This window comes from Chiloscyllium punctatum, chromosome 8 (assembly GCF_047496795.1).
Source record: "Chiloscyllium punctatum isolate Juve2018m chromosome 8, sChiPun1.3, whole genome shotgun sequence".
In the NCBI taxonomy this organism is placed as follows: domain Eukaryota; kingdom Metazoa; phylum Chordata; class Chondrichthyes; order Orectolobiformes; family Hemiscylliidae; genus Chiloscyllium; species Chiloscyllium punctatum.
In genome coordinates this window covers 104,951,724-104,973,027 of record NC_092746.1, presented here as the reverse complement: position 1 = coordinate 104,973,027, position 21,304 = coordinate 104,951,724, and the positions used below count along the sequence as shown (strand labels likewise).

Sequence of the window (21,304 nt, the reverse complement as noted above, 5' to 3'; positions counted from 1 at the left end):
ATAGTCAAGAGAAGCTGCCAATATACTTTTAACAAAAGATCACAGTTAATTACAAAGGGGGGAAACTTTCACTGCGCAAAAACTAGTTGAAGCAATCTCATTACAAATATCAGAAATTGAGATTCAACTTTCTTACAATCTTACAAAATTGCAACTTCAGTGAAGGGTCAGCTTGTCTCATGTGAACATTCCATGTTCATTTAGCACAGCCATAATTGGTTTGGAGCTTACTTCCTACTGCTTTCTAAAACACTTTCAAAACAAATATGGGCGTTCCATACCCTCGGTTGTGAGCAGTTTTATGCTTCTATTTTCCAAGCCACTCAGGACCTTCTCCCAAACTTGAGAGAGGGAGAAAGCTAAAACTTAAGTGTCTTTTCATTTTGACTGAACCTGCACATTCTTTAAAGAACTCTACAAACTGCCTTTCTAAATGAACTCATTTGTCTCATAGGAACCGGTGAGGGTCATTCAGCCTGTTCTGCCATTTAATATTATCATAGCTGATCAAGTACTTCAATACCTTTTACCAATACTCCTGTGCTTTCTTATCAATTTTCTTCATCCTCCTCCACTGTACTCACAAACTTCCCAATCATCAGATTTGTTTGTTACTATTTTTACACACTTTATAAGCGTTTTCTTTTAATCTTGTGAGACTCTCAACTTCATTTGTCAGTCAGGGTTTTATTAAAGAGTTTCACATCTTAAAGAAATGTATAGTTATTGCAAGTCATACTTATTTCTTGTCATAGGACACCTAGTTGCTAGCTAACAGCTTAGCAGCTTCTTTACCCTTTTCAACTGTTGTTTCTAAATCACTGAACTATACACCTCAAAAAGTTTTAAACCCTTGCTTAAATGCATGTAAATAATCCAGACAACTCAGCAGCACACTCAGAAATGAAACTAAAGCTCTGTCCTTCTCAAAGCAGTAATACTCAAAATCAAACCATCAACATCAGAACTCAAATTTCCAAATAAATCATGAATCTTTATCACATTCAGCATGTCTATTAACCAACCTTCCAGACTACACTTGCATTATATTAAGGCTATATTCAGGCTCAGTAGCAGGTTAAGAAAAACTCTAGATGTATAATCAACAACAAATATGGGTCCATTATTGTCCCAGATTCAGAAGAATATATAATAGAGATTGATGAAATGGTACAGGTAAATGATTAATTTGTTAGTTTTCATTGTGGAGGATGTAAGACATTTCCCAGAATTAGAGATCGGAGTGACATGGGTGAATGAGGAGTTGAAGGAAATAGGCATGGATTTCTCCAGTACAGTTGAAGACTACTTAAACTATGCACTGAAGGAAGCAAGGGCACCAAATGTGCTATAGATAAAGTATTTCAAATGTTCAAAAGGGACCCAAAATCACCATTACTGACCAAAACCTAAAGGAAATAGCTGCCAAGTTGGGCCTACTGCCTGTGGCAAGAAAACCAACAATAAGGGGTAAGAATTTATCTGACCTCATCATCACCAATCAACAGACTACATTTGTCTACAACAGTGTTATTGGGAATGACCACTGTCCTTGTGGACCAATAAAATGATGTACTGTAGTGTAGTGCAATCCCTGCTGAGAGACCACACTTCAATCAATCAGATCTCCCAAAGTGGACATCAATGTGGCAATGTGTCAAATTGTATTTCACCATAATCTGCACTCTCATTGCATAGAGTATGCCACACTCTATACCTTGTCATTAACCATGGGATCAATTCTGTTTCAGTGATGATCAGAGGAAAGCATATCAGGAGCAACACCAGCACACCCAAATATGAAGTGTCAATCTGATGAAGCTATAAACATAGGACTATGTGCACAGAAAACAGCAAAAGCACAACACTATAGACACAGCTGAGTAATCTTGCATCCAAGATATCAAATCGAAGCTATGCAGTCCTGCAGATCCAATCATGAAAAGTGCTGGAAAATCAAACAAACAGAAGGATATTAGCCCAAAAGGATTTCCATCATCAATTGTGCCTGATCTGCAATGCAAGTGAAAAAGTAAGGAAGGTTGAAACTTTTATTGCCATCTGCGACCGGAGACCATATGCCGAGCTTGTGGTCCATCTTGGCATTCAGAGGTCTCCTACATCACAAATGTCAGCTTTCAGCCATTGGATTCACTTCATGTATCAAGAAATGCATGAAGGAACTGGATACAGCAAAATCAGATCATGGGTCCTGACAACATCCTGGTTTTATTACATGCTTGTGCTCCAGAGCTTGCCATTCCTTTCGGAAAAGGTGAAAGATTGTTGAGGGATATTACGCACAAATCTAATTCAACTAATAAAAGCGCACTGCAATCAATCAATAAAATGGTAGAAATCACCAACACAGCATTCAAGCAATACCTTCTCGCCAGTGTTAATATAAAAACAAAACTATGAAGGTCTGGCTACATCAGTGGAATGAGAAACAGAGTTAATGTTGTAGGTGTAATATGACTCTTCTGCAGAAATAAAGGAAGTTGAAAATTGATAGCCACTACGCAAAAGGCCCTGCTATTTCAATACACCATCACACTTTCATGCTAACACTGCTCTCTTAGGCCAAACGCAAGCTGGAAGAACAGCAGCTCATTTTCCACTTCGGCATTTTACAGCCTTCAAGTCTCCACATTGAGTCCAGCAACTTCAAAGCATCAGCACTGTCATCTGTTTTGATTATTCAATTCCCCCCCCCCCCCCCCCCCCAAACAGGATGTTGTTTCCATGGATTTGCTGACAGCAAAGTGATAAGATTGCATATTTTTAATATGACAATCACTAAAAACTCTTTTGCATCTATATTGCTTAGCACTTCCTTTGTCTTTTATTCTGTGCATCCTCAACATCTGTTCCACCTGCTCCTCCACCCCCTTAGCTGCTGATATTTTCCAGCTCCTTTCAATTGTAACAGGCTTACTGCAGTTGAAATGTTTATTCAGTATCTGTTGAAAGAAAAACTGTTATAAAGTACAGCACTATTTTATTTCAGATCTCCAGTCTTAACGTTGCTTCTATTTGCCTGTTCACCAATTGTGAGCTTGGGTTTCACTAGGACCACTCAATATTACACCTCCTTACAGCCACCAAAAATACTAGGGGCAAAAGCAGAATTTCAGAGGTGGGATTAAAAAAAAAAAAAAGAGTTCCCTTAACATCAAAGCAGCATTTCATCAAATATTGCATGCAACAGCTCTTTCAAAATCGAAGTTAATGAGACCAGGGAAAAAAAACATTCTATTGGTTTGAGTACTACATGGTAGAAAGATGGTTGTTGCAAGGTGGAGCCCAAATGTCTCAGTTCCAGAGTACCATTTCCAAGAAGTTTCCAGGGCAGTGTCCTAGGCCCAGTCATCTTCAACAAGTCATCTTTGTTAATCACAGGGCCAGAGGTGACAATGTTCACTGATGAAGGTCTTCAGTTATACTTGCAATTCCTTTGATGAGGAAGTAGTCCACATCTGCATGCAGCAAAACCTGAAGAACATTCAGCTTAGACTGCTGTGTGGCAAGTAAGTTGAGGGTTAAAGCAATGACCATTTTCAATAAGAGAATGTAACCAACTCCCTTTCATATTCAACAGAATTACGATTGCTAAATTCCTCATAATATCATGACTTATCATTGATCATAATCTGACTTGGTTCAATTATTTGTGGTCAGAAGAGCAAGTTAGAAATTCTGCATATGACTCACCATAGCCTGTCCACCATCTAAAAGGTACAAGTCAGGTATGAGAGGGAATATTCCCCAAAGACCTAGACGAATGCAGCTCCAACCGCACCCCCCACAACACTCAAGAAGTTCATCACTACCCAAAACACAGCGTTGAATGGCAGACTAGCCACAGTGCAACATAAAGGTACACTGCAGCAACTTGCCAGCAACAGCAGGCATATGAGAATAACACCACCTGAAATCTCTACTCCAAGTTCAAAATCATCCTGAATTACAAATGTAATCACAGTTCCTTTACTGTCATACATTCAAAATCTTGCTAGTCCCTCCCGAACAAAAGTGCAGATGTATCAGATGATGATAGTTTGCCACCCTCTCAACGACATCAGGGTATGAATAAGAAATAATGGTCTTTGCCAAGATGCCAATGTCGCACAAATGAGATAAACTCGAATGCAAAGATTTGACAGACTTATTAGATGAATGCTCCTTGAAGCAGAAGAGATCAAAATATCCAAGATGCAGAAGAACCAAAAAAATCTTGCATGGGAACATATTGGATTTTGATCATTTGGAAAACAAATGGCCTTAAGATATCAAGAGCTGTTAGCTCCTCTCCTAAAAGATGGCAGAGATTTGAGTGGCATTCTTCAAACTGTGCTTGCATTTTGGAAAACTGGAAATGGACTGAGAAGTGTAGAGTGAAAATGGGATGGAAAGAGTAGGAGGACAGCACAAATTTAACCACTAAAAGCTTTATTACGTATTCACCAAAACTTTTTACATTATTTAATTCAAATAACAATAGGTAATTCATTTCCCAAACACAGATTTTTAAACATTAACAATGCAATTTCTTCTTTTAAATATAAAGCCTTTCATTAGACATTACAGATCTCACTACAATATTATAGTATGTTTCAGTGACATCTCCTGGCAAAATATTGCAATCCAGAATAAAAGTACAAAATTACATTTTCATTATTTCAAAATATAAGAAGAGTGAGAGAAGAGTTGTACATGTACTTTCATCTTATACTATTTAGACAGAATCTGAAACTAAGTAACCAAATTTCATACATTACAAATACAATTTTAAATTACATTAGAGAAGATATGTACAAATATGTTTCTACAAGGCATATTGCAAAATTTTTAAAAATGAAATGTTTTGCTGCTTTATTGCATCGACTTTCACATTCAATGTGAAGATTTTAAAAAATAGAAAGAACACATTTGCACCTGCAGAAGTTTACAAATGTAAAAGATCTTCCAGATGTTTGTTTGAAGATGTGTACAAGGCTCTGTAAAACAAGAAAGTCTAATTCCATACATGTAGTTTTCAAATCCCATTTTAGCTAAATTATACTCTGCCCCAAAACGTAGAAGCCCATAACAAAGCGCATTATGCATTTTCCAGGAAAGACAGGGTTAGTGGTATTCTTACTGGACTATTAGTCCAGAAACTTGGCTAATGTTCTGGGGACCCAGGTTCCAATCCCAAAACTATTGACTGTCAGTGAAACCCATCTGGTTCAATAATGTCCTTCAGAGAAGGAAACCTACCATCCTGGAAATCTCCCCCTTACTGGCAACGTGGGGGTACCTACAGCACATGGACTGCAGCAGGTCAAGAGGATAACTCAGCACCATCTTTAAGGGCAACTAGGGACGTGCAATAAATGCTGCCCAGCCAGTAATATCCTTATCCCGTGAGTGAATACACTAAAACTTCTGAATGCCATTCTAAATTCTTAGTACAACAACTATTTGTAATTCCTAAATGTTGCGTCTCCTAATTTTGTTCAATATAACTTTGTTTGCAATTTTAAAAAGTGCAGGCCAATGAAGCTCATTTTAATGGCATCATCTTAAACTGAAATACATTACATCTTGCATTATTCCAAATATTAGAAATGGAATAACATCACATCCTTTCCACTTTAGATCAGTACTGTTTTTACAAGAGATAAAACTGAATACACCCAACATCAAGTATGCTTTATCAATAGACTGACTATTTAGCAATGTTAGAGCATTAAAGCTTCGATATTATTATCTCAATATTTAGAACTGTATAGTTACTTCTGTTGTAGGAAAGAAACACCATTTTTGCAATTCAGCAAATTGGATAATGTTATTTGGCATCCATTTTAAATTAGAATGCATGGTTTTCCTGCATAATTGTAGATATGTTTTAAAGAAGAGAAAATGCTTAAAATACTTGTGGCATAAACATTTTTAAAATCATACCTTTCAACGTCACTCAACTCTGTTGCTACTCCATTATAACACTGAAACTTCATGTGAATGGCTACTGCTGTCTCTTTGATTGCAGTTCTTGACACTTTACCTGCACAAAATAAGTTGCCTTTAGAAACTGGAAATGGATGCTCCCCAATTTTTATTTAAAAAGATCAAATCAATACACTAACAGGCTTAATCAAAAGATTGTTTTTAAAATATACTGCCATATATTTTAAATCCTCTCCAACAACTGAAAAAAATACATAAACTTAGAGAAAGAAAACAGACAAGATGTTTATATTGGATAAATTATCCCCCTTTGTCGTTTCAGAAACATTAATGAGAGTTTGTGGAAAATCCAACTTCAACCCCTGTCGAGGTCTCCAATTTGTTACACCTTTGCATTTAAAATCATAAGAACACTGATATGGTGCCTGGACCAATTTTTGAAGTAAGGCTTTTTAAATTAATTGGGAAACTAGGATACATTTTGTCCACTCCTATAATCTTCAGACGAGAAAAGCAATCAAAAGGAAAAGATACTAGGAAAACAATTAATTCACAGTTATGAAGAGAACAGATCTGTTAACAACAATCTTTACACAAAACCGGTAAGGAAGAGTTAGTAATGACTTGTTTCATAACAGCAGTTCCTTCTGGTTACATACAGTAACTTAGATCTGATCCACTAAACACTGGTTTCAAGATAAGCCACTGGAACTATTTTCAGAGTTGACTATTTTTCTTAGCGCAGAACCAAGTTTTGAACTGTATATGTCTCCACAAAAGGAAATCAAAGTGAAAGAGCTATTGAGACAGAAGGATTATATATGTAAATTAGCTTGCTGGAAGATTTGTTTTCAGACATTTTGTCACCATATTAGGTAAGATCATCAGTGAGAGCCCCCGGTGAAGCACTGGTGGCATGTCCCACTTCTCCAGGTATAGATCTTGGTTTCTTAAAGTGGGTGGTGTCATTTCCGTTTTTTTTAGAAAGGGAAAGTAGATAGGATCTAAATCAACATGTTTATTGATGGAGTTCTGGTTGGAAATCCATCATGCCGCGCCTCTAAGAATTCTCATGCAGGTCTTTGTTTCACCTGTCCTAGGATGTGTGTGTTGTCCCAGTCAAAGTGGTGTCCTTCTTTGTCTGTACGTATGGAAACTAGAGAGTGGGTCGTGCTTTTTAGTGGCTAGTTTTGTGTACATATATCCTGATGGCAAGTTTCCTGGTTGTTTGTCTGATGTAGTGTTTTTACAGTTCTTGCATGGTATCTTGTAAATGACGTTAGATTTGCCAGTAGTATCCAATGGATCCGTTAGTTTCATTAGTTGCTATTTTAAGTGTGTTGGTAGGTTTGTGGGCTACCATGATGCCAAGGGATCTGAGTAGTTTGGAAGTAATTTCTGATATGTTTTTGATGTAAGGTAATGTGGCTATAGTTTTTGTTTGCATTGTGTCTGCTTTTTTGGGTTCCTTTCTGAGGAATTGGCAGATTGTGTTTATTAGGTACCAGTTTTTCTTGAAAAGCTTGTATAGATATTTTTCTTCTGCTTTTTGTAGTTCTTGGGTGCTGCAATGTGATGTAACTCATTGAAATAATGTCTTGATGCAGTTCCATTTGCGGGTACTGGGATGATTGCTTCTGAAATGAAGTACTTGGTCTATGTTTGTTTTTCTGTAGATGCTGGTTTTAAACTCTCTGTTAACTGTACTTTCAACTGTCATGTTTAGGAATGGAAGTCTGTTGTCATTCCCCTCCTTTTTGTGAATTTTACGCCTGTCAGGATATTATTAATGTGTTGTATGTTTCCTCTAATTTGTTTGGTTTTGTGATGACAAAGGTGTCCTCCAAATAGCAGACCCCAAAGTTTGGGTTGGATAAATGGGAGGGCAGCTTGTTCAAGTTTCTGCATCACTGCTTCCAATAGGAGACCTGATATTGGTGATCCCATGGGTGTTCCGTTGACTTGTTTATAGGTTTTGATTTTGAATGTGAAGTGGGTGGTGAGGCACAGGAACACTAGCTTGAGGATGTTGTCCTGGCTGATGAAGTTGGTGCTGTCTGGTGTTTGTGGTCCTGGTTTTCCCAGTAGTGTTTCTTTGGTCAAGTCGATGTTAATTGATATAAAAATGTCAAAGGAGACCTGTATTTTGTCCTCTTCTATCTTGACGTTTTTGATAGTGCTTAGGAATCCTTGGGTGAAGTGAATGGAGTGGCATGAATCTTCAATTAGGTGTTTTAGTTTTTGGTGGAGTTCCTTGGCTAGTCTGTATGTTGGTGTACCAGGTAGAGAGACTATGGGTCTGAGGGGGGCCCCAGGTTTATGTATTTTTGGTAATCCATTAGAAGCGTGGTGTGTTGGACCCATCTGGTTTTATATTTTGGAAGTCTGTCCTGTTTAATTCTCCTGATTTTACAAGTCCTGTTAGAAAAGATGAGATTCTGTTTATTGGTTGTGGGGTCAGGTCATTGCCACCTGCTGGTAAGTTTTAATACCTACAAGCAGAGCCTTTGCCTTTTCAAGATAGTCGGATTTGTTTAAAATAACGGTCATGCGTCCCTTGTCTGCAGGAATTATTGTAACGTTTTGTCTTTTTTCAGTCTTCCTAAGGCTTTATTATATTGAGCATTAGTGTGTTTCCTTCCTTTTTTTGGCCTTTTTTGCAATAGCTTATTTTATGGTCTGCTGTATTTCCTTTGAAAAAACGTTATTTTTTAATGTGGATTCAAATTCTGCAAGGAAGTTTTTTTTACTCGCATCTTTGTAATTGTTTGATCCTCTGACTAGGACTGCTTTTTCTGCGAGATGTTACCTAGTATGGTGACGAAATGTCTGAAACCAAATCTTCCAGCCCAGCGAGCTAACTTACATACTTATTACCTGAGCTACAAATCTTCTCAAATATCATTAATGTCAGGATTATGTTATACAGGAGGATGGAGAGTGGCATTGAGGCAGATCACCCAAGATCATATACAATGGAGGAGCAAGCTCAAAGGTTGTGTGTGTGCATGCACGTGCATTGGGGCTGGGGCGGGGGGGGTGTTGCAGGAGGAGGAGGGGAGTGGTGGACACTCTCCGGTTGACTTCTGTATCTATTATTAATTCCTTATGTTTTTAAAATATGCAGTTTTGCACTGTGGAAGAAGTATCTATGTTCATCTCAACCATCCATTCATAAAAGTAAAGTATGTCTCAGACCTTTTCCAGATGTTTGCACTGCATATGAAGCACACTATTGCTTTATCTGAGATTTCGTCACCAGCCAATACACATTAGCAATCCATACAGATAGCCCAAGAGGATAGCATAGTGTCAAGTGAGCTTCCTAGAATAGGCTCTAAACTGATTGGTTTTAGCTGGGGGGCCAATCATACATTTGAAAGCAAAAATACTGTTAGGTCAGTGAGGTTCCTACTTAGTAGTTTGAGAAGCAGCATAGAACCTTCAACAAGTGTGAGGATGTCCAACAGCCTTTCAGACACTTAATTGACCACTATTGGACCACTATAAGATTCTGATGGTAGAAGTCCTGCCTATCCAATAAAATACATTCTAAGGTTCAGAAAATTGATCTGGAAACTTTATAGACAGCACATTGAACGGGTGAGGTGAGGCACCATTTATCTTTATTGTACTTAGTTTACTTCAGAGGGATTTGGTCAGTTTTGTTCATCTAGTTGGAGCACCTTAAATGTGGCAGGAGCGAGAGTTCATTTGATGAGGATGATGATGAGGATGATGATGACGACGACGACGACGACGACGATGACGATGACGGCTTTTCACATTTTACCAAAACTAGCTATTAAAAACTAGTTTCCAAACTGGTACATTTTTCATTGGAGCATAGGAGGTTGAGGGGTAACTTTATAGAGGTTTACAAAATCATGAGAGGCATAGAGAAGATGAACAGCAAAGGTCTTTTCCCAAGGGTGGGGGAGTTCAAAACTAGGGGGCATATTTTTATGGCGAGAAGAGAAAAATTTGAAAGAGACTTGAAGGGCAACATTTTCAGAGAGTGGTTCAGATGTGGAATCAACTGCCAGAAGAAGTGGTACAGTTACAATATTTAAAAGACATTTTGATAGGTTGTGAATAGGAAAGACTGAGAGGGATAAGGGCCAAACGGAGACCAGTGGGACTAGTTTAATTTGGGAAACTTGGTTGGCATGGACGAGTTAGGCTGAAGCATCCGCTTCCATGCTATCTGACTGAGAATTTATTAGCATTATTTTCATTTTTTCATCGTTTTCAGCACCAATCCCTTCACTTTTGAAAGCAAGAAAAATAGGAGATATCCACAACATATGCTTTTCTGACATTACAACAGTGACAATGCTTCAAGTGTGTGTCAATGGCAAAATATAATTGTAAATATGTAATTCTATGTATTGCTTTTTGAAAAACAAAGACTGATAGAAGAAGAATCAGGGCAGTTGTTTGGCATCTTTTGAAAAACTGCCCAAGTTCATTTGAAAATTGTAAGAACATTCAATAACGTAATGGACCAGATGACACAGCTCATCTACAATCACAGTACTTCAGTCATCATTCCCAAGTTACTTGAAATATGTTTACAATTCTATTATGCTACATAAGTGAAACTTGTGTCCATATAAATCTTATGATGTATAACTTACCTCTACTAAGTACAAGCAGGATATAGAGAGCAGCCACCAATCCCACAACTCCTTGTATTGCTTCAGAATTTATGCAGTCCATTAATTCATTTAAAAATGATCTAAAGAGATGGGCAATAATTATTACCAGCCGTTTTCTGGTAGAACAATAATTGATACTGATTCAGTTATTTAAGCAGTGAATAATCTGATTTTAAAACAGAAAAGATTTTAAAAATATATATATTCTCTATTTGACTAGAGCTTAACAGGTTCTTCACATTCAAGTAGTAATCAGCATGTTTTCTTTGAAACAGGTCAAAGAAACCACAGAACAGGATCATGACCAGATGGGCCAATGGGCTGAGAAGTGGCAGATGGAATTTAATTCAGATAAATGTGAGGTGCTGCATTTTGGGAAAGCAAATCCTAGCAGGACTTATACAGTTAATAGTAAGGTCCTCAGGAGTGTTGCTGAACAAAGAGACCTTGGAGTGCAGGTTCATAGCTCCTTGAAAGTGGAGTCACAGGTAGATAGGATAGTGAAGAAGGTGTTTGGTATGCTTTCCTTTATTGGTCAGAGTATTGAGTACAAGAATTGGAAGGTCATGTTGCGGCTGTACAGGACATTGGTTAGGCCACTATTGGAATATTGCGTGCAATTCTGGTCTCCTTCCTATTGGAAAGATGTTGTGAAACTTGAAAGGGTTCAGAAAAGATTTACATGGATGTTGCCAGGATTGGAGGATTTGAGCTATAGGGAGAGGCTGAACGGGCTGGGCTTGTTTTCCCTGGAGCGTTGGAGGCTGAAGGGTGACCTTATAGAGGTTTACAAAATTATGAGGCGCATGGATAGGGTAAATAGGCAAAGTCTTTTCCCTGGGGTGGGAGAGTCCTGAACTAGAGTGCATATGTTTAGGGTGAGAGGGGAAAGATATGAAAGAGACCTACGGGTCAACTTTTTCACACAGAGTGTGTTAAGTGTATGGAATGAGCTGCCAGAGGAAGTGGTGGAGGCTGGTACAATTGCAACATTTAAAAGGCATTTGGATGGGTATATGAATAGGAAGGGTTTGGAGGGATATGGGCCGGGTGCTGGCAGGTGGGATTAGATTGGGTTGGGATATCTGGTTGGCATGGAGGGGTTGGACCGAGGGTTTGTTTCCATGCTGTACATCTCTATGCATCTATGAACAGTACTTAAAATATATTTGTTAGTTGACACAGCAAATTGCAATTAAAGATGATAATACTGAATTTGACTCAAATAACACAATACAACATCGAAACCTTTACTGGTATTTATTAAGTAAGCGTGACTATAGCCTAATAGAAACTCAAAATATATGATAAAATAAAAAGTAAATTGCTCTTTGAGCTACATTGTGGCTCAATCTTAACACTATTTGAATTGAGGTACTGCTTATATTCAATATACTATAACAATTTAAAACAAACATATACAATACACTCAGCAGTGGTTAATAAAAAATACTGTCTCAACGATTTTGTGGCAAAGTGCAATCTTTGGTTTACACCCAATGAAAGAAAGAGTCAAGAATATATAGATAGGTTTCTATTCTTTCAATTTTGAAGAAATAACATAATCTTGTCTCATAAATAACATAATAATGTTTCCTAGAAATGAAATAAAAACACCACTCTTACTTGTTACTAATTGCTAATTAGCCATCAGTTACTTAATTTAATCTTACTTCATCACACCAGGATATTTTAACACAATGGCCAGAAAGTAGCTTGAAAGTAGTGGCAGGTCATCAGTGGTTTCAGGTGGAACGACATCTTCTGGATCAGATTTCTAAAATTGAAAATACACATTGAGGAATTAGATAAAAGAATAAATTTATGAAGAGTATAAATCATGACTTCGGAAATTCCAACAACCAAGCTTCCAAAATATTTTCTTTTAATCAACTTGTGTAATTTAGAAAATAACAAACATCTGTGTTTAAAATATTGAGGCTTCTCCACTCATTCAAGAGATGACAGTTTTTTTTATTGTACTGTATTTAAAAATATTTTGGAAGCTTGGTTCCAGTAACTATTGCTGAACTCACTAGTCAAATAAAATAATGTATTGTCAAAAGATCCCAATTTGAACATTTTATTACACAAGTGCTGAAATTCATTTTATTCCAGATTGTATCTTTAAGTAGCATACTCTATAGAGTTCATCATGTAAACTGGATAGTAATTTGTACAGAAAACACTAATCAGTACATAACAGTTTTAATAATTATGAAATGAGCACAAACGGTCCTTTAACTGATAATCACAAAAATGACCTAAATCAAATGGCCAGTTTAAGAATTATAACTTGCAGCAATTCAACATTCATTACATCTATTACATATAAAAAAAATCTAGGTAATATTCACTGCACAATAGTTAGAGTATGCTAACCAGTTAGCATGTTGAAACAATTCAATTAGTGCCTTAGTTATCAACTCTCAGCTCTTCAGTTTGTAGTGCAGAAAAATGTGTTACAACTGACCACTGCCCTTCCCAAATTATAGTAAGCCTTGTTAGATAATCACTGAAGTCATATGAAATAAGGACAGGAAATCAGATGTGAATGCACATAGCTATTACATACAAACAGTATGTTATATGCAGATGCCAGAAAACCTGAACAGGAGATCGGAGTATATTGGACTTGCTCCAAATCACGTGATGCTTCTGAACACGTACCGACAAAAAACAGTTCACAATTCAATATGCAAGACCCATCTCCAATGATTTTCAATGTTATAGTGACATTCAGAATGCCTGTAATTTCCAGGAAAATGCTTTTGTACAGATGGAAATCACTTAACTGTGGAAGAGCAATAAATATAATTGTTTTTGCAGAGCATCAATTGAAGAGACTACTTTATACTTCACAGGGAATGCAGCAACTCAATTAATGTACATTTACTTCTAAATATCAGCCACCAGATAACCACTAGCATCATTTGCAACACTTACATTTTATTCAGCCTACATTGCTCGACAGCTCAACTCAAATCAGGAAGATTAGGCATGACCTCATCATGAATTGAAGAAATGAACTACATCAGCCAAATAGCCCCCTCTCTGTTGTACTTACTTGTCTGATGCATAATAAGACATCCTATAGCTCAAAGAAACAGGCCAAGTACAGTACAATAACCCAACTTTGCTAAAACATGGTAGATAAGCAATATAATAGTACACTGAGCCATACTTTTCAAGCTCACCTTTTTTAAAGAATGAATGGTTTCAGCCAGCATTGCAGCCAGAAGTGTCGAAAGTATCTCTTGGTGAACTGCGTCATGGGTTCCATGCCAGGTGTGAACAGCACTGATGAATTCTCCAAGAACAGACTGAATAGACTCAAGAATCTTGAAAAAAATAAAAATGCCCTTTTCTGTCATATCAGTAGATAGCGAAATTCCTTGAAATACATAACTTACAAGTTACAGAACAAAATTAAATTTGTTAAAGCAATGTAATTGACCTAGGAATAATTCCACAGTTCAGAATGCTTATTTCATTCACTCATGGAATGCAAGTGCTCCTGGCAAGGTCAAATTCATTGCTCATGTATAAATACTCAAGGTAGATGACGATGAACCACTTTGTTGGATCTTGGCAGTGTCAGGATTCTGAGTAATCCAAGATAGAGGACAGGAAAAATTTCTAGCTGTAAAAGGCTGCTCCGTTTTTCAGGTATTTAGATATTGGAGGCGATTTTCTCGAATTCCAGGAGCAGGAATTACGGTTTTATACACTGTTGCAATTGTTTTGGTATTTTGGAGAGAAAAAAAGTCAAAACAATAGCACTTTTAAAAGGGAGACAGACAAAGGCAGCAGGCAAATGGTTTGCAAGGTAGAAAGAGAAGAAACCCACACTACTGGCAAAGCAGTGAATCTGTGCAGTTAAGGCCTTTATTGTTTGAATTCAGGCATCGCTGGACAACAGAGTGTATCTAGGAAAACCTAAACAGCAAAATTCACAACTGATCTTGGAGGAACTTGTTTGGGAGAGGTCGCAGCACAGAAACACATAAGTAAAGAGTTTTAAGTATAACCTTGTTGTAAATCTACATTAGTGAGTAAAGTGAGTTCTTTCCTGATTATATGTTTGTATTGGGATCTGTCTCTGACGGAATTTTAAAAATACAAGTCAGAAGTATTAAGTTAGCTTGGAACAGTGTTTTGTAGAGCAATAAGACAGTGCTATTTACATGGTCTGTAGATTGGAAGGAGCAAAATGGCCTTTAGTAGATATGCTCTACTTGTCGGATGTGGGAGTTTTGGAAGAGTTTAAGGGTTACTGAGGATTATATCTGCAATAAATATTGTTGATTGCGAATCCTGACAGACAGAGTCAGGCAGATGGCTTAACTCCAAGAAAGATAAGAGAGATAGGCGGGTCCACAGAACTCTTCTGTGGCTATTCCCATTTCAAACACATACGCTGTTTTGGAAAACATAGGGGGTGATGGACTTACAGGGGAATGTAGCACAAACAGCCAAGTTTCTGGTATCTATTGGCTCTAATGTAATGAGGGGTACATCGGGTTCCAAACGATCGATTGTGTTAGGGGACTCTCGAGTCGGGGACACAGACAGACATTTCTGCGGCCAGCAGCAAAAAATCAGAATGGTGTATTGGGAGGGTGCAGAATGTTCTCGCAGTGGAGAGAGACCAGCAGGAGGTCTTTGCACATATTGGCACCAATGACATAGGATGAGATTCTGAAGGGAGAATATAGAAAGTTAGGCAGGAATTTAAAACTCAGGTCCTCAAGAGTAGTAATGTCGAGATTATTCTCAGTGCTGCGAGCTAGTGAGCGTAGGAATAGGAGGATAGAGCAGATGAATTCATAACTGAAGGGCTAGTGCATGGGAGAAGGATTCACATTTTTGGATCATTGGAATCTTTTCTGGAGTAGACGTGACCTGTACAAGAAGGATGGATTGCACCTGAATTGGAAGGGGACTAATATATTGGCAGGGAAATGTGCCAGAACTGCCCAGGAGAATTTAAACTGTTGGGGAAGTGGGGGGGTGGGTGGGGGTAAGAGTCCCAGGGAGATACTGAGGAAAGATATCAATCTGAGACTAGTACAGTTGAGAAAACAAGCGAGTCAAATAGTAGAAAACATAGCAGAGAACAAGGTAGGACTGGTAAATTAAACTGCATTTATTTCAATGCAAGAAGACTAACAGGGAAGGCAGATGAACGCAGGGCATGGTAAGGAACATGAGACTGGGATATCATAGCAATTACAGAAACGTGGCTCAGGGATGGGCAGGACTGGCAGCTTAATGTTCCAGGATACAAATGCAATAGAAAGGATAGAAAGGGAAGCAAGAGAAAGGATAGAAAGGGAAGCAAGAGAGGAGGGCAAGTGGCGTTTTTGATAAGTGATAGAATTACAGCTGTACTTAGGAAGAATATTCCCGGAAATACATCCAGGGAAGTTATTTGGGTAGAACTGATAAATAAGAAAGGGATGATCATCTTATTGAGATTGTATTATAGACCCCCTAACAGCCAGCAGGAAATTGATAAACAAATTTGTAAGGAGATTTCAGTTATCTTTAAGAATATGTGTGGAAAATTAAAATTCCCTGCTATAGACTGGGACTGCCATAGTGTTAAGGGTTTTGATGGAGAGGAATTTGTTAAGTGTGTACAAGAACATTTTTTGAGTCAGTATGTGGATGTACCGACTCGAGAAGGTGCAAAACTTGACCTACTCTTGGGAAATAAAGCAGGGCAGGTGACTGAGGTGTCAGTGGGGCCAACAACCATAATTCTATTAGTTTTAAAATAGTGATGGAAAAGGATAGACTAGATCTAACAGTTGAAGCTATAAATTGGAAGAAGGCTAATTTTGACAGTATGAGGCAAGAACTTTCAAAAGCTGATTGAGTGCAGATGGTCACTGGTAAAGGGACAGCTTAAAAACAGGAAGCCATCAGAAATGAGATAACAAGAGTCCAGAGACCAGTATATTCCAGTTAGGGTGAAAGGAAAGGCTGGTTGGTGTAGGGAATGCTGGATGAGTGGAGAAATTGAGGGTTTGATTAAGAAAAAGAAAGAAGTATAATGTCAGAAAGGCAATGACTGATTAGGAATAGTCAACATGGCTTTGTGTGTGGGAAATCATGTCTGACAAACTTGATTGAGTTGTTTGAAAAAGTAACAAAGAGGATTGATGAGGGCAGAGTAGTGGCCATGATCTATATGGACTTCAGTAAGACATTTGACAAGATTCCCCATGGGAGATTGGTTAGCAAGTATCAATCTCATTGAATACAGGGAGATCTAGCCATTTGGATACAGAACTGGCTCAAAAGTAGAAGACAGAGGGTGGTGGCGGAGGGTTGTTTTTCAGACTGGAGGCTTATGACCACTGGGGTGCCACAAGGATCGGTGCTGGGTCCATTATTTGTCGTCATTTATATAAATGACTTGGATATGAACATAGGAGGTATAGTTAGTAAGTTTGCAGATGAGACCAAAATTGGAAGTGTAGTGGACAGCAAAGAAGGATACCTCAGATTACAACGGGATCTTGATCAGATGGGCCATTGGGCTGAGAAGTGGCAGATGGAGTTTAATTCAGATAAATGCAAGGTGCAGCATTTTGGGAAAGCAAATCTTAACAGGATTTATACACTTAATGTAAGGTCCTAGAGAGTGTTGCTGAACAAAGAGACCTTGGAGTGCAGGTTCAGAGCTCCATGAAAGTAGAGTCGCTGGTAGATAGGATAGTGAAGGCGGCGTTTGGTATGCTTTCGTTTATTGGGTGAGAGAGGAAGGATATAACGAGGCAGAGGAAGCTGGCAGAGGAAGTAGTGGAGGTTGTACAATTGCAACATTTAAAAGGCATCTGGATGGGTACATGAATAGGAAGGATTTAGAGGGATATGGGCCAAGTGCTGGCAAATGAGACTAGATGAGGTTGGAGTATCTGGTTATCATTGACGAGTTGGACCGAAGGATCTGTTTCCATGCTGTACATCTCTATGACTCTAACTACATCCAAAAAGTTGCTATGGCATGAGTTTGGCCCAATGACAGTGAAGAAACACTGATAAAGCTTAACGTCAGGATGGTGTGCAATTTGGAGGTTTATTTTTGTTCCTTCCAGATGGTAAAGATCTTGAGTTTAGGAAGTGCTATCAAAGTATTGATGTTACACACTGCTGCACTGCATGTTAATGGAGGAAGGATTGAATATTTATAAAAGGCGATAAGGGATGCCAACTAATATTGGATGCTAGCAAGTTTATTGGAACTGCCCTTATCTACACTCCTAACTTGCGCATTGTAAATTGCAAGAGAGAGTGGGGACTGCAGATGCTGGAGATCAGAATCAAGAGTGTGGTGCTTGAAAAGCACAGGAGGTCAGGCAGCATCTGAGGAGCAAGAGAATTGATGTTTCCTGATGGAGGGCTTATGCCCAAAACATCGAATCTCCTGCTCCTCGGATGCTGCCTGACTTACTGTGATTTTCCAGCACCATGCGCTCAGTATTGTAAACTGCAGCCAGGCTTTGAGTTGTGCTCAAACTATGAGGAATCAGGAGGGGAGTTAGTTGCAAAAAGATGATCAGCCGCTGACCTGTATTAAATGCCACACCACTTGTATGGCTGCTGCAGTTCAGTTACTGGTCAATTATACTAACCAAAGTACAAAGGATAGTGAAGTAAGGAATAGTACTGCGTTTGAATGTTAAAGGAGATGGCTAGAAGGAAGTGACATTGCCTGCCACTTCTACAAGATAAACGCATTTGCCACTTATGAGCCCAGCCAGAATGGCGCCTATTTCTTGCTGCGTACGGTCATGGTCAGTTTCAGTATCCAAAGACTTGCAACACCAAATATTGAAACTATCAGCAAGCCTCCTCATCTCTGACCTTATTTTGGTAAGTGAAACAGATGAAGCAACTGAAGATGGTTGGGTGCAGAGTGCTCCCATAGATACCCCTATAACAACGTCGGGGACTGAGATAAATGACATCCAAAAAAACACCATTAAGTTTGGTTGGAGTCTTATCTGGCACAAACAAAGAACTTTACTCCTATTTCCTTGACTTAAATTTGGCTTGGGCTTCTTGATGCCGCTTGATCAAATGTGCCTGGATGACATGGGCAGTTACTGTCACCTTACTCTGGAATTTAGCTCTTTTTCCATGGATGTACCAAGGTCGCACTCAAGAGTAGAGCAGAGTAACCCTGCCAGAACCCATTTGAGCAGCAGTGAACAGTTTATTGTTGAATAGGAGTTGCTTATAGCACCTTTGATGACACCTTCTATCACCTTATTGCAGATTCAGAGTAGAGCTAATGAGCATCAACTGGGCAGCCTGAATGCTGTCTACATCTTGCTGCATACAGGCACGGATAGTTTCAGTATCCAAGCACTTGCAATATGGAAAATCGCAACCATCAGCATGCCTCCTAATTTCTGACCTCCTTTCAGAAGGAAGATCAGCTGAAAGGTGTATCCAACTGAACAAGTCACTCCCAACTTTACTCTCAGAAACATGCATTTACAATGAGTAGGTTTGTGAGGATAAATGAGAGTGGGCTTTACAATGGGTAAACCATAGCATACTTTATAAAAATAGCCAGATTTTATCTTGCTGCAATTTTTCTCAGACTTGAAATTTAGTTCACTCGAGACATTTACGAATTTTTTTTATTTTGACCACCATTATAGTTAAACTAAGTACTGAAGACTTACATTCAATTTTAACAGATTATATAAACAAACAGATTGAAGTTGTACCTGCAGGGTTTCTTCCTGGCTTTTCCTGGAATAGCGAGCCAGAATTTCCAAAATTTTGTGAAATACTTTCTGGATAATGTCAAGTATTTTATTAGCTTTCTCACTACTGGTGTAGATGTTCTGAGATAGGCAGTTCACTGCAATTTCTTTCAGAATGGATATCAGTAATGGTAAACTGAAGACTCCTTTCTCTGAATGATGAACAGAAAGTAAGAAAAGCCAAATTATTCAAACCAGATTTTATAATAGAACTGTGATGCAGCAAAGTATCTCAAGCTATGGTCAGCTAGAGGAAGTGGTGTGGATATTAATACACAAAAATCCCCATAATCATTATGTAAAGCAACTAAATAAGTTAAGTACAATAAGAGCACAATACGTTGGCCAATTATATGGTCAGTTTTGACCTTAAAGGAACACTAATTTTTAAAATTATTCATGAGAAAATTGAATAGTATGCATTCAAAGTAGAATATAGAAAATCCTGTCACTTAAGATATCACAATCCAAGATCAGAAACTTTAAACACAGATTGAATAATAAAAACATAATGTAATGCTAAATATTTAAAAGTGTCATATATGTTTCCTTTAGACCCCATTAACCACTCAGGGATACAGGAAATAAGAACAGGAATAGGTCATATAGCTAGAGGCTACTCCATCGCTTAATGAGTTCAAAGCTGAATCTTGATTTGAACTTTATTTTCCACTTCATCCTCATTTCTCTGGATGTTCTTTGATGTCAAAAATGTATGGATATCAGCCTCAAATCTACATGACAGTTAAGCATCCTTTTTTTGAGATTAGAGAAAACCAAAAAGTTGCATCCCTCAATGAAATAAATTTCTTATGTTAGTCCAAAGTGGCTGCTCCTTTTCCTATTAACCTTACTTTCTCTCCAGCTATGAGAAACAGCCACTTAGAATCTTGTATCTTTCAAAGAGATCACCTCTCATTCTTCTCAACTCCAGAGAATATTGGTCCATTCTACTGAATCACTCCTCAAAGGTAACCTCCTCATCTTAGTAATCAAATCCAGTACACCGTCCTCTTTAAAAGAGGAATATATCCTCCTTGAGGACTTGGGCAAAGACCCCACAGTCCTGCTGATGTGATCTCAACAAAATCTTGAACAATTGTAGGAAGACTTGCTTACTTTTACACCTCAGCCCCCTTTTGTGATTTGAATAGAAAATAAATTGTACAGAATAATACAGGCAGCCGATTCACTCCTATCACCATCTAAGGCCAATTTCACTTCTATAGTTTTAGTCAGAAAAATAAACCAGTAAACAGAGCCAGGAAGATCATCGGAGATGGAAGTGTGAATTTTCAAAGGGATGGTATCACAAATGCTTTTTCCTCACATCACAAAAGTAACAAGCTCCACAAATGCAATTAGTAATATATTTTCTGATGAGGTGATAGTAGCATAGTGATAATACCAAACTGGACTAGTACCATTCTGGGGACCAAGTTTCAAATCCCACTATGATAGCTGGTGAAATTTGAGTTAATAAAATGTGGAATGATAAACTAGTGTTGGTAATAATAAAACTAATAGTTTGTCATGTAAAAATAACATTTGGTTCATCACCTGGTCTGGTCTGGTCTGCATATGACTCCAGACCCACAGCAATACAATTGATTCTGAACAGGCCTCTGGAATTGGCTAGCAAGAAACTAAGTTCAAGCAAAATGAAAGATGGGCAATCATTGCTGACTTTATTAGTGATACCCATTAAACAACAAAGAACAAAGCTAGCTAATTCCAAGGGAATCTTCCATTTTCATATCTACAAACACAATTATAATACAAGGAAAGAAAGAGCTGATCAGTATTAGACTTTATACAGTGCATGTTGACAGAATGCATAGGTAATTTCAATGGAGCGGGTCGAGAATTCCAAATTCTCTCCATTAATCCACTTGTAAC

General features: G+C 38.1%; 1 protein-coding gene across 2 annotated transcripts in view; it reads right to left on the bottom strand.

Annotated features, from left to right (window-relative positions):
- Positions 1–4,435: 4,435 nt before the first annotated feature.
- The window catches only part of ncapg2 (non-SMC condensin II complex, subunit G2), a 99,974-nt gene continuing 83,105 nt past the window's right edge, over positions 4,436–21,304 (bottom strand). For both annotated transcript variants that reach the window (XM_072576201.1, XM_072576202.1), the window contains exons 23-28: positions 19,367–19,557; positions 13,811–13,954; positions 12,287–12,390; positions 10,593–10,693; positions 5,950–6,049; positions 4,436–5,000 (exon numbers count right to left, since the gene is read on the bottom strand). In XM_072576201.1, coding sequence (XP_072432302.1) covers positions 4,949–5,000; positions 5,950–6,049; positions 10,593–10,693; positions 12,287–12,390; positions 13,811–13,954; positions 19,367–19,557 — 692 coding nt within the window. In that variant the 3' untranslated portion in view covers positions 4,436–4,948. The remainder of the gene's footprint in view (positions 5,001–5,949; positions 6,050–10,592; positions 10,694–12,286; positions 12,391–13,810; positions 13,955–19,366; positions 19,558–21,304) is intronic.